Source organism: Myotis yumanensis, unplaced genomic scaffold (assembly GCF_028538775.1).
Source record: "Myotis yumanensis isolate MYYU_CA2020_CCGP unplaced genomic scaffold, mMyoYum1.0.hap1 SCAF_11, whole genome shotgun sequence".
NCBI classification, from domain to species: domain Eukaryota; kingdom Metazoa; phylum Chordata; class Mammalia; order Chiroptera; family Vespertilionidae; genus Myotis; species Myotis yumanensis.
In genome coordinates, this window is record NW_027223762.1 from 11,332,344 (window position 1) to 11,344,875 (window position 12,532).

Consider the following 12,532-nt stretch of genomic DNA (forward strand, 5'->3'; position numbering starts at 1 on the left):
TTGTTGTTAGGTTTCTAATACTCATTGCTTTCTGCTTATAAAAGTAATAGATTTTTGTAGAAAATATAAAATATATAAAAGAAAATTAAAATTAATCATGAATCCTGGCCGGTGGCTCAATTGGTTGAGCAATGCCCCATGCACCAAGAGGTTGCTGGTTCCATTCTTGGTCAGGGCTCATGCCTAGGTTGGGGGCTAGATCCCCAGTAGGATGTGTGCAGGATATTTCTCTCATCGATGTTTCTCTCTCCTTCTCCCTTCCTCTCTCTCTGGAATCAATAAAAACATATTTTTTAAATTAACCATGAGCCCATACTTTAAAGATAAACTCTATGAGCTTTTTAGTACATTTCCTTACAGCTTCTCTTTGAGTGTGTGTACTTTTTTTTTAATATTTGTATATTCAGCATGGGAACCCATTATACATAAAGAGTTACATCCTACCATTTTTGTTTAGCATTCTATGGTGGTTTTCTATGTCATTAAAAGACTTCTCAAGAACAGCACTTTCGTGGCTGCACAATATTCCAACACATAAATATGCCTTAATATGTTTAACCAAACCCTATCGGTGAACATTAGGACTGTTTACCATTTTTCACAATGAAAATACTACTATAAACATCCTTGCTCATAAATCTTTGTTCCACTCTCTGGTTATTTTCCGAGCAGAGATTCCTAGAAGTGGCATTGCAGGTCCAGCGGGTAGACACGCTTCTGAGGCTCTTGCTGCATCTCATGAAGCTGCCTGTCTGAGACTGTGTGTTGGTCCCCTCGACCCCCGATGTGTGAGAATGTCCCCCAGCCTCAGACAGGTCTATTTTGTCTGCCCCTAGCACGCCACATGTCTTCCTAGCATTGTGTCTTTGCTTCAGCAGCTTCCCTCTATCAGAAGAACTCTGCATTTCCCACCCATCTTTCAAAGCTCAGGGGAAAGACCACCTCCTCCGTGAAGCCCTTCCTGATACCCCAACCGAAATTCTCCGCCTCTAGCCTTCCTTCAGCCCCTGTCTTAAATTCTTCCTGAAACAGTTCCCATGCGTGTATATAATTTGTGTTATAATAACCTCTTCTTTGTTGCTTCCACTGAGATATTTCATCTGATTCACTTTCGGACAGAAAGTGTTTTGAGGTCAAGAACCGTGGCTTGATCATCTGGGTCTACTTACTTGCTATGGCCCCATCACCAGCCTCAAGCTGGTCCTTGATTCCCTGGAAGCGTCACTATTCCTTGGCCTATGAGAACAGCCTTTAGGATGCCCCCCTCTGCAGGCGGACTGCGCTAGGACGGAGGGTCCTAGATTCCAGTCCTGGCTCTGTCACGGAGTCACCTTGACCTAGGGCTAGTCCCTGCCCCCTTCTGAGCCTCAGTTTACCCACCTATAAAATGAGCGCGTTGAACTACATAGTCTCCCACACTCCAGCCTCTGCAGCCCCTGGTTCCAGGCACCCAGAGCAGCCCCAGGGTGCCTCTGAGGGCCCCTGTGCAAAGCCAGCCTCTGGGATAGGCCTGAGGGAGCTGGCCAGGGAGGCAGGCCTGGCTCCGGGCCAGGCTGTGTCTGCAAACACTGACCTTGGCTGCCGCAGGGATTTTCCATGACACCAGCACCCTCCCCCTCAGCTCCCCCTAATCCTGTGGGCCTGGGGAGTGTGGGGGATGGGAGTGGTGAAGGCGGCTCTATGTTCAGGACCCTGAATCAGAGTAATAGGGGCACCTGTGGATGGTAGAGAGCTCAGTGAGAGAGAGAAGAGAGAGGGATGGGCCTACACTGCCAAGTCTGGGAGGAAATCAGGGGTCGGGAGAGAACCTGCTAGGGGGCGTGGGGAGTGGGGAGAAGAGCTGAGAGAGTAGCTGGGAAGATGGGAAGAGAGGCCTTGGAAAGGGGCAGGGGAGAGAGGGGAGAGGGAGGAAGGGTGCTCTGCTTCAGAGCTGTCCTTCCAAGGAGCTCTGGCCTGGGGGGACAAACTCCAGACCCAGTTCTGCACACTGGCCCCTCCCCCTACCCAGGTCCATGAGGCCCTGGTGGTTTCCCAGGCCTACCACAGGCCTGGGCAGGGAGGGGTTCCTCCCGGGGCACTGAAGCTGACCTCCTTCTGCAGGGGCCTGGGGCCACAGGGAGGGCAGGGGATATGAGTCACTGAGGCCCTGTGCCAAGGCTGCCGCCCCTCCCCCTGCTGGGTGTCTAGGGGAGGTTTCTCCCATCCACACCCCAGGCAGCAGGTCTGCTGCTCCCACCAGGCCTTGCGTGGGACCCTGAGGGGACTTGCGGGCCCTCCAGGAGCTCGGAGCCCTGCAGAACTCTGCAAACGTGAGTGCACAAGTGCCAGGTGAGGCAGAGAGCGAGGCAGAGAGGCCCCTCCAGCTCCGGAAAGGGTCCGGAAAGGTTCTTGGAAAAGGTGGTGTCTGAGCTGGGTTCTAAAGGATGGAGAAGTCCCGCACTTCTCCCCAAGTCCACCAAGCGGGACAGCCTCCTCCGTCCCCCCTGAGGGCCCGGCACTGCTACCAGCCGCTTCTGCCTCATCTCCTTTAACACACCCATTAGGCCCCTTCAAGCCTCCAGTCCCACCTCCTGGCTCCACACGGCTGCCATCCCCAGAGCAAGGGGGGGATCCCTGGTGGGTCTTTCCCAGGTGCCTCTCAGGCTCAGGCCCAGCAGGAGAGCCCAGCCCCTCTCTGGGGCAGCTGTGCCTTACAGCCAGCCCTGGAGCTGCCTCTGTCTCCCCGGAGCCCCCACTCCTCTCCCAGTGCCCCCCTCCCCAGGCTCAGGCAGCACCCTGGGGTCAGTTTCTTCCCCATGTCCAGCTCTGCATCAGCCCAAGTTCACAGCCTTTGGGCACCTCAGGCCACAGGTCACCCATCCATCTTCCCTCAGGGCAAACATTAGCCCAGCCAGCTCCGTATTTACATTAGATAAGTAGGTGTTTGGGAACCAGGAAACAGACCCAGCCAGGCATGGCCGAGGGCTGTTTGTTCCTCACCTATAGAAGGGCTGAGCCAACCAGAGAAGGGACATCAGAGAATCTGAAGTCCTGGAAGAAGGACCTTAGAGTTCTTGATGCTACAGAGGAGAGTGTCCCAAACTGTGCTCTAGGGAGCACTTGTCCAGCAAGGTGCACTCTCAGAAGAGTAGCGGCAGGTCAAACAAGTGGGAAAATGTAGCATGTGCTCCCCACTCTGACGGACCTCGCATGTTAACCCGTGTAGGCTCCGATGAAGCCGACACAAATGAAATGACAACAACTGCTGTTACGCTCCGCCTTCCTCCAATGGGCTTTAACCAAACAACTCTTCTCCGCCAACAGTTATTCACAGTCCATGGGACTGTATTTCAGGAAATGAACTTTGGGAAATACTGACCATAGAATGTTGATGCTGAAAGGAACTTTAAAATCCATCTAATCTTGATGTTCCCCAAAATATTCATACTAGTGATTCGTATTTATTGATCCCAGGATCCCAAGCATTTTAAGTCTACTAACTCATCAAAGCCCCGCAGCAGTTCTACGAGGTGAGCCCACCACTATTCCCATTTCACAGGTGTGGAAACTGAGGCACGTGGCCAAAGTTGAAAGCTGTTTGGCCCCAAAGGCTGTGCTCTCATCTATGCCACTAAACTGCAGAGATCCCCCGCAGAAAACAGAAATACCTATTTTCAGCATTTCGAAAGGGTAACAATAACTTAATTCAGACTCATAAAATCAGTTATCCCCTGCTAAGCAGAAGTTTTGATTGGCAGATGTGTCCTTAATTCATTTTGATGGGAAAATAATTAATTATTGCTGTCACATTTATTCAGTGCCCGTTCTGCTCTGATCAACCACACATTGTACTGTGTTGTTGATAAATAAAATCTTTCGAAATCTGCACTCTAAGTGAGTGAACAGAAAAAAATAATAAAAGGGACTATAGCAAGGAGAAAAGGTGGAAACCTTTTATCTTGCCCTATCCTCCCATGTCACAGATGAGGAAAACTGAGGCCCAGAGAAGCAAAAGGACTTGCCCAAGACACAAAGCCAGCTGTGGTCAGGGTCAAGTCAGAGCCCCAGGTCTCCTGACTCCTGGCCCCAGGCTCTTTCCTCCACCCAAGGCTGTGGCCGGCGTTCTGACTCTGTGGCCAGCTGGACCAGGAGTACAAGGCCAGGCACTCAGGCTGGCAGGCATATGAGGTCAGTGGGGAGCAGGCAGCTGCGCCCAGTTCAACCACGGCCATTACCAAGGCTCAGACTGGTCATTTGTGCTTTGACCAGAAGGAACTAGGCCACAGGGAGAGAAAGTCCACTAAGAGGTACTCTGGACCCCCAGCCCTCTGCATCTCCCTGGAAGGCAGCGCTTCAGCCAATCTCCGAGCTCCTTGGTGATGCCGGGAGGAAAACAGAAGAACTGTAATAATATTCATCATTAATGTTGATGTCCAGTCCCATGATTAATTTTTTTGGTCCAGCCACCCGGCTTCCTCAGGTGAATCCCATGCCTCCAGCTGGGTTCCAGGCCCACGGCTTAGCTGAGTTGCTCCCACACAGGACAAGCTGGGCCTGGTTGAATGAACAGGTCAACCCTGGTCACGCTGAGCCAGAGGGCAGAGGACCGAGCATTGGGTTTAGAACGGAGTATCCTGGGTTATAGTCCTGGCTCTGCCATTCACTGGCTGCATGACCTTGAGAAGGTCACGTTTCCTCTCTGGCCTTCATTTCCCCCATCTTACAATATAAGGACTGAGCTCTATGATCGCTAAGGGCCTCTCTGGCCCTTAGAACCTTAAGTCAATGGTGGATTCAGGCCGGGTGGCTGGAAGACAAGGGGCAGGGACAGCCCTGGTTAGCGCTCTGAGAGACAACGGCTAGGGTCTTATGGTTGGCGCCTGGGTTCTGGCTGGTCAGTCCACTGGATACAATGAAGGAGGGTCCTCAGACAATGAGCCCCAGATGGCAGCCTCTGTGTGTATCAGTGGCACACAAGGACAGATGGAGCCCATCACCAGGGGACGCAGGGCTGGACAGGAGGGAGAAGATGGGGGCTACTGTTTGCCCCTCTCCCCCTTGTAAACCCCAGCCTGATGTGGGCAAGGACCAGGCAGGCAGTGGGCCTGCTGGCAGGCAGACAAGCCTTGCCAAACTCCCAATCACTTCCCAGACCTCCCAGGGTCCCCTGGGAGTGGCTCCACCCCAGCGGGCACCCCTCCAAGTGGAGCCCACGTCAGCAGGTCCTCACAGCTCCCTGGCCCTTTCACCCAGGGACAGTGGACCAGGCAAAGGGGCAGAGGCACGCTGACCCTGGGCCCGATGCTTGGAGAATCGTGTAATTTCCTGGGCATCACGCTTCTGGGGCTGTTTCTGCCATATCCGGCTCGGGCACTGCCTGAGAATGAGGCACCGAGTGGAGCACTCCCCTCTCAGGGCCCCAGCTTCCCATCCTAGTCACCCTTCCTGGGTGATGCATTGGCTCCGAGGCACTGGAATGAGTGATGAGTCAGAAAGTCCTAGTGGCCTTGGCCAACTCACAAGCCCTCTCCAGCCTTAATTTCTCCGTCAATGGAGACAGTCATGATAATGACCTTAGGAAGTTTTTGAGAATTAAAGTTTAAAATGTACCTGAAAGATAAGACCTTCAGCCTCAGCCTATGGTGGGAAGTGGGGGCGGTGGGGGGGCAGCCTGAGGGCCACTGACCCCAAAGGCAAGGCTGGGGCCACCCTGGACAGGACCGTGGCTGTAGTGAGGCCTGAGGCTCTAGCCTGGTAAGAGCCTTTGGTTGAGCCTGGATGTGCCACCTGCTTTGAAAATCACTCCGTTCAATAGGAGGCGGGCATGGAAAGGCGCTGTCATCTGGGCTGGGAGACAGGGAGAGCCTGGGGGTCTCAGGATGGGGCAGGGAGAGGCCGGGAGGAGGGCGGTGTGAGAAATGCATGGGGGAGGTGGCTGTCACGTCTGCTGGGACGTGGGCTGTATTCAGATGGGGGAGAGCCCCGCCTGAAGCTGGGGGCTTTGTGGGCCACCCACCATGGGCAATGAGGCTGCCAGGCGGGCGGGCGCTGGGTCTTCCTGAAGGCTGGTGGGCCAGGAGAAAACACGGCCTATGAACAAACACAGGCTGAGGTGTTGGTGCTGGCCAGAGCGGTCCTTCTCCCTGATGGGGGGATATGGCTGCCGGACCCCACAGAGACTGCCCCCACCTCCAGGACTCCCCCTGTGAGCCCATCACTGCTGCTTCTGTGGCAAACTCCACAGGTTCCAAGTGCTTTCACAGCCAGTCTCTCCTTTTCCCCTGAAGGCAGCTCTGCTGGGCGGCCAGGGCAGGGATTAGCAACTGTAGCTCAAGCCCCAGAGTGCAGGAAGGTAAGCGAGGTCCAGAGCAGGGGTGGATTTGCCCACAGCCAGCAGGTGGTCAAGCTGGGGCTGGGCCCACACTACCCAACCCCGATCCAGCCCATCCACAGTGCCATGCCCTCCCCCACACCCTGTGTGGTGCTGGCCTGCTGGACAGGGAAGGACAGGGTGAGAAGCCGCTCTGGCGCGGGGCCTGCCCAGCTGTCGAGGTGAGTTGTGATCTGGCTGCCATGGCCAAGCTGGCGGGCACAATCTGTTCTCACTCTGCCGAGACCTGGACAGGCCAGGCGTGGTGGCGCACCAGCTCAGCTGTCCAGGCCCCTGGCAACGGGTGACACAGTCCCCAGCTAGATGTCGGGTTCAGGGAGGCAGGGGACCCCATTCTAAGGGTACCCCACAGTCTCACGTGCCCCAAGCAGCTGTCCCCAGACCTCCCTGAGCTTGAAGACTCAAATGGCCTTGAGCTGAATGCCTACTTTATTGGACCTGAGCTGACCCCTAGCCCAGGTGGAAGGTGAGGGCAACCTGACACTTCACTCATTACTCATCATAGTGAGCTCTTCTTGAGCACTTGATACATACTAGGCTCTGGGCTAAGGGCATTAAACACATTTTCTCACTTATTTCACCCCCAAAAGCCCTGCGTATTAGCCCCATTTTACAGATAGGGAAACTAAGGCTCAGAGAGGTTTAAAATCACACACACAGTCTGTGGAAGAATAAAGATTTGAATTCAGATCATACACCAAAGCACGCAGTATCCTGCCCTGCCTCGTCAAAGGTGCTGTGGGCATATCCCCTGGGCATGAACTAGAGAGGAACATGACAAGGTCCTGCAGTGCCTACCCTACACCCTAAGCTAGCGTTTACCTGTATCTGCGTAGTTGGTGACCCTGGGGGACGGGTCAGGGGGTGCTGGTAACATTGGCTCTGATGTTCTGAGCTGAACCTTCTGTGCCACTCAAAGCAGAGGTCACCTCCAGCTCGGGAAGAATCCAGAACAACTGCATGGAAGAAGCAACATTTGGTTAAGTGTCGATAAGGCTTTGAAAGGAGGAAACATTGGAAAGCCTGCCAGCATTGTTTTTATTATAATCATTTCATTAATGAAGTAATGTATATCTTAGCCCAGCAAAGGAAGCAGAGCCAGGACCCGTAGATTTCATTTTACAAATGAGGGAACGTGTCCAGAAAGTGGGGGTCATTTGCCCACGGTCAGCCAGCCACTAGTAACAGGGCCAGAGCCGGGGCCTAGGTATTCTGAGTTCCCACCCAGGGTCCTGTCCCCCCAGGGCTCCAGGCAGAACTCCGTTTGATGGTTGGCTCAGAGGGAAGCTCCCTTCACTGCTGGCCTCTCCAAGGTGGGGCAGGTGTAGGTAGGGCAGAGAGGGGGGCAGGAGGCAGGGGGCAGGTGTCTGGCATCCGCAGCCCCGTAGAGCTTGCTTTCTCTCCTCTTCCATTGTTTCTCCCCCCCACCCCCCGTCTTCCCCCCCCCCCCCCCCAGGCTATGGCCACGCAGCGCCCAGCACGGACGGCGGCAAGGTGTTCTGCATGTTCTACGCGCTGCTGGGCATCCCGCTCACGCTGGTCATGTTCCAGAGCCTGGGCGAGCGCATCAACACCTTCGTGAAGTTCCTGCTGCACCGCGCCAAGCGGGGCCTGGGCATGCGGCGCGCCGACGTGTCCATGGCCAACATGGTGCTCATCGGCTTCTTCTCGTGCATCAGCACGCTGTGCATCGGCGCGGCCGCCTTCTCCTACTACGAGCACTGGACCTTCTTCCAGGCCTACTACTACTGCTTCATCACGCTCACCACCATCGGCTTCGGCGACTACGTGGCGCTGCAGAAGGACCAGGCGCTGCAGACGCAGCCGCAGTACGTGGCCTTCAGCTTCGTCTACATCCTCACGGGCCTCACGGTCATCGGCGCCTTCCTCAACCTCGTGGTGCTGCGCTTCATGACCATGAACGCCGAGGACGAGAAGCGCGACGCCGAGCACCGCGCGCTGCTCACGCGCAACGGGCAGGCGGGCGGGAGCCTCGGGGGAGTTGGGGGCGGCGTGGGCAGCGGCGGGGGCGCGGGCGGCAGCGTGCACACCACGGACACCGCCTCCTCCACGGCGGCGGGGGCGGCGGGCGGCGGCGGCGGCTTCCGCAACGTCTACGCCGAGGTGCTGCACTTCCAGTCCATGTGCTCCTGCCTCTGGTACAAGAGCCGCGAGAAGCTGCAGTACTCCATCCCCATGATCATCCCGCGGGACCTCTCCACGTCCGACACGTGCGTGGAGCAGAGCCACTCCTCGCCGGGAGGGGGCGGCCGCTACAGCGACACGCCCTCGCACCGCTGCCTGTGCAGCGGGGCCCAGCGCTCGGCCATCAGCTCCGTGTCCACCGGCTTGCACAGCCTGTCCACCTTCCGGGGCCTCATGAAGCGCAGGAGCTCCGTGTGAACGCCCCGCCCGCGCCCGCGGGGCCTGGAGCAGCTGGGCGGGTGGGTCGGGCTGTGGGGCTCCTGCCCCGAGGAGCAGCGGGGGGTGGGCGAGGGGGCCGCCCCCAGCCGCCCTCAGCCCCTGGGGGACGCCCCACCCCTCTCCACCCTCCCCAGCCCCCCCATCTCCGACTGTGCCTGCTCGCACCAGCCAGCAGGAGCTGGGGCTCTGAGGACCCGGGAGCCCCTATCTGCGCCCTGCAAATTCCGAGAAATGTGAAACTTGGGGGGCAGGGGGGTGGAGGGTAGCAGGGAGGGAAGGCAGAAGCTGGGAGCCTCCCGTCCCTTTGGAAATCTAAGGAGCCCCCCAGTTCTCAGAGGCCCTGCTGGTACCCAGACTGCCCCCCCTCCCCCAATCCGGAGGGGACTTCGTGTTCCGTGTACGTTTGCATCTCTATTTATACCTCTGTCCTGCCAGGTCTCCCACCTTCCCTGGACTCCAAAAGCCAGGGTGTCTTTGTCCAGGTCACCCCCACTCAGTCTGCTCCCCTTCCTCACCCCCAGTTATGTCTCCGAACCTCCCACAACCTTCTGTGTTGTTTTGCATGGCTTTGCAGTTATGGAGAAAGTGGAAACCCAGCAGTCCCTAAAGCTAGACCCCAGAGGGCAGGTGGACAGAAGCCAGGCCAGGCCCCCTACAGGAGCCGGCAGAGAAGTGAGGGGCAGAGAAGGGAGGGGAGAGCCAATGGCCAGGGTGGTCCCGCTGGCAGGTGAGAACCAAGTGGCCTTCAGTCACTTTCCCAGAGGGGCAGAGGGAATGCAGCCTTCCGACCAACACTCCCCTTGATGGACCAGAAAAAGGCCTGCTTGCCATCCGGCCACTGCTCACCATGACCAACTCCGGCATCTGTGGAATGAGTTGTCGCCTTGGAAAACCACATCCTGACTCCTCATCGTTTGAGTCTCCCAACACTCCAGTTAGGTCACCAGGGCAGGGATGCTCATCCACATTTTACCGATGACAGTGAGGCCCAAACAGGGGGTGTGACTTGTCCAAGGTGACACATACAGCAAAAGGCACAGGGGGACCAGAACCCAAGCCACTTGTTCCCAGGCGGAGTGCTCTTTCCTTCCCATTCCTCTGCCCGCTCCTGAATGCAAAGCTCCTGCCCTATGCCCTGGCATTGTGTGGGCAGCGGGGCCCAAAACAGGCCCAGACCTCAGGTCTGTGCCAGTGCTGGAGCTAGAGAGCTGGCAGGCATATCCTGCTGGGACTTCATCCCTGACCCCACAGCCGGTGTTGGTGCCTGTGTCCCGCGTGGCTAGAGAGAAGCTAAGGCTGCAGTAAGGCACGCCCCTCCCAGGTGGGGGGCTTGGAGTTGGTGTGCCAACGGCCTATGTCACCTGCCACCCAGAAACCCAAAGGGAGAGCAGAGATGGAGGTGGGAACCAGGCTCCCTGCGGGGACCCACAACTGGAGCTGGCGCCTGACTCAGGACAGCATCAAAGGGGTGGGTGAGAGGCTTCTCCTCCCTCCGTGCTGCCCTCGCATGCTGTTCCCATGTCCCAGCTCCTGAACACGCTCAGCCAGGCCCACGCTGGCCTGCAGAAAAGCTGGAGTGGGGACCACGGGGTGATCAGCCTCTGGGAACCCCTGGGAGGGAAGAAGTCTGGCCTGGCCTGTGTGTGAGTCCTGTCTCAGCGGGAGGAGCTGGCCGCCCACGTGCCAAGGAGAGCAGGGCCCAGGAGCCGGGGTGTCCTCTGTGTTTATGTTGGGGTGGGGAGCGGTGCCGGCTGCCTCTGTCTTGTGTGTGACCCTGCCCTCGAGGGGTCCTGTCCCGTCAGTCCTGAGGGAGCCACAACCAAAGTTGCAGGGAGATGGTGGGGAAGGAGGCTGAATGGCCCTGGGCGGACGGCTCAGTCTCCAGGCTCCCAGTCTCTGCTGAGTCTTTCCCGGGGAACTGGACGGCCAGCGTTGCTTCCCTCCCCCCTCCCACTGCGGGCAGCCTTTCTGCTTCCCCAATGCCTTATGCCTGGGCACACTGCCACAGAATATGCAATATGTGTGGGTGACATGCCCCACACCCACACCCCCATCCCGGGCAGCCCCCAACCCCAAAGGCTGCGGCTGCCACGGCCTCCCTTTAGACCCCGCTGCCTATCTGTCTTCACACCGAGAATGGCATCTAATAAATACTGCCCATGGAGACCAGGTTCAGGCTCGGCTGCCTCTGTCATCATATACCCTGAGAGCGGCCGGGGCTGGGCCACCTGCTGACCCGCACACACACCTCTGCGCACACTCTGGCCCCGCCAAGGTCTACAGACACACTCGCTGATGCACCGCGGGCTGACTAGGCCCTTTGCGTCCACGGGCCTTAGAGAGAAGGCTGGGGACAATACTGGCTTCCCTTTTGTGATTTCCTCCCAGGTCCAGGTTTTCTGTTTCACCAGCAACAACTATAAGACGAGACCTTGGAAAAGAAATCACCTGCTTCAATTCTCCCCTTGAACATGAGTAAACTGAGGCTCAGAGAGGGCAAGTCACTCCCCCTGAGTCACACAGCAATGAGTGGGGGGCCCAGGATTGGAACCAGAACCGGGGATTCCAAGTCCAGCGCTCCCCCTTCTCAGGAGCCTTCAGAGTCTAATGGACACACACACACTGCAGCTGACAGTGGCAGCCTCCGTCAGCCAGGAGTGGGGGTGCCCTTCTTCCAGCAGGGCCTTCCAGGTTCAGTGGCCTGATGCACACAAAAATGTCTCTCTCAAAGGGAGACGCGTCACAAGCACCTTTCTTCAGGGTACATTTTTTTCTGGAGGGACAACTTGGCCTGGGACTGAACCCCAGAGCCCAGGACGGATCCAGCTGGTGCCAACCCCCGGAATCAGCTGGCTAGTGGCTTTGAGATGTCGCTGAGTGCAACCCAGAGTAATGCCTTTTCTACTGCAACCCCGAACCTATCTGCATGCCTGTCCATCTATGTCTCTTTCATGAAGTAATACTTAATCCCTACTATAGCCTTTCCATTCTAGTTCATGTGATGAAATGCTGGTCACTACCTACTAAATTTATCTCTCTCCCCACTAGGGCTCCCTGCAGATTAAAATACAGGGAGTGGGGTAGGGGCACTTTCTCCAGTCTCCACCCCAACCCATATAAGTCAACTGAAAGATAGAAAGAGAGGCCTGCTTATTGGGGGTTCAGGGATCAAAGGAAGCAGTGGTGGCACCTGCACCTCCACTAGCACACACCCCCTCCAGGAGGCAGGCAATGTGACAGTGCTCCCGGCTGCTCCGTGCAGCTGCAGGCAAGCTCCTGGGACATGCTTCTCATTGGCCTGTGGCCCTCAGGGTGCCCTCAGCTCCCAGTGGCGCACCCACACCTAAGAGCACCCCATCAAAAGCCGGGGCTCCCCGGCCCAATTGCCTCTGTCTTTCTCAGCGCAACGACAGCAGAGATGACGTCATTTTTGAGGTCAGCTGTGGCCAGTACAAAGTTGCTCTTACTCTCTTTAGCAGTTCTTGCAGGACACAAACATGCTGACACTTGCCCTCCTGTCTTTTTTTCTTTTTTGTTAATCCTCACCTGAGGATATTTTTCCGTTGATTTTTAGAGATGGCACAAGGGAGAGGGAGGGAGAGACAGAGAGAGAGAAACATCGATGTGAGAGAGACACATCGATTGGTTGCCTCTGCACATGCTCCCCGACCAGGGCCGAGGATCCAGCCTGCAACCAACGTATGTGCCCTTGACCGGATCAAATCCGGGACCCTTCAG

General features: G+C 56.8%; 1 protein-coding gene across 1 annotated transcript in view; it reads left to right on the top strand.

The window, feature by feature from the left end:
• The window catches only part of KCNK3 (potassium two pore domain channel subfamily K member 3), a 36,372-nt gene extending 25,408 nt beyond the window's left edge, over nt 1-10,964 (top strand). Inside the window, exon 2 of the mRNA XM_070428852.1 lies at nt 7,827-10,964. Coding sequence (XP_070284953.1) covers nt 7,827-8,773 — 947 coding nt within the window. The 3' untranslated portion in view covers nt 8,774-10,964. The remainder of the gene's footprint in view (nt 1-7,826) is intronic.
• The last annotated feature ends 1,568 nt before the right edge of the window (nt 10,965-12,532 follow it).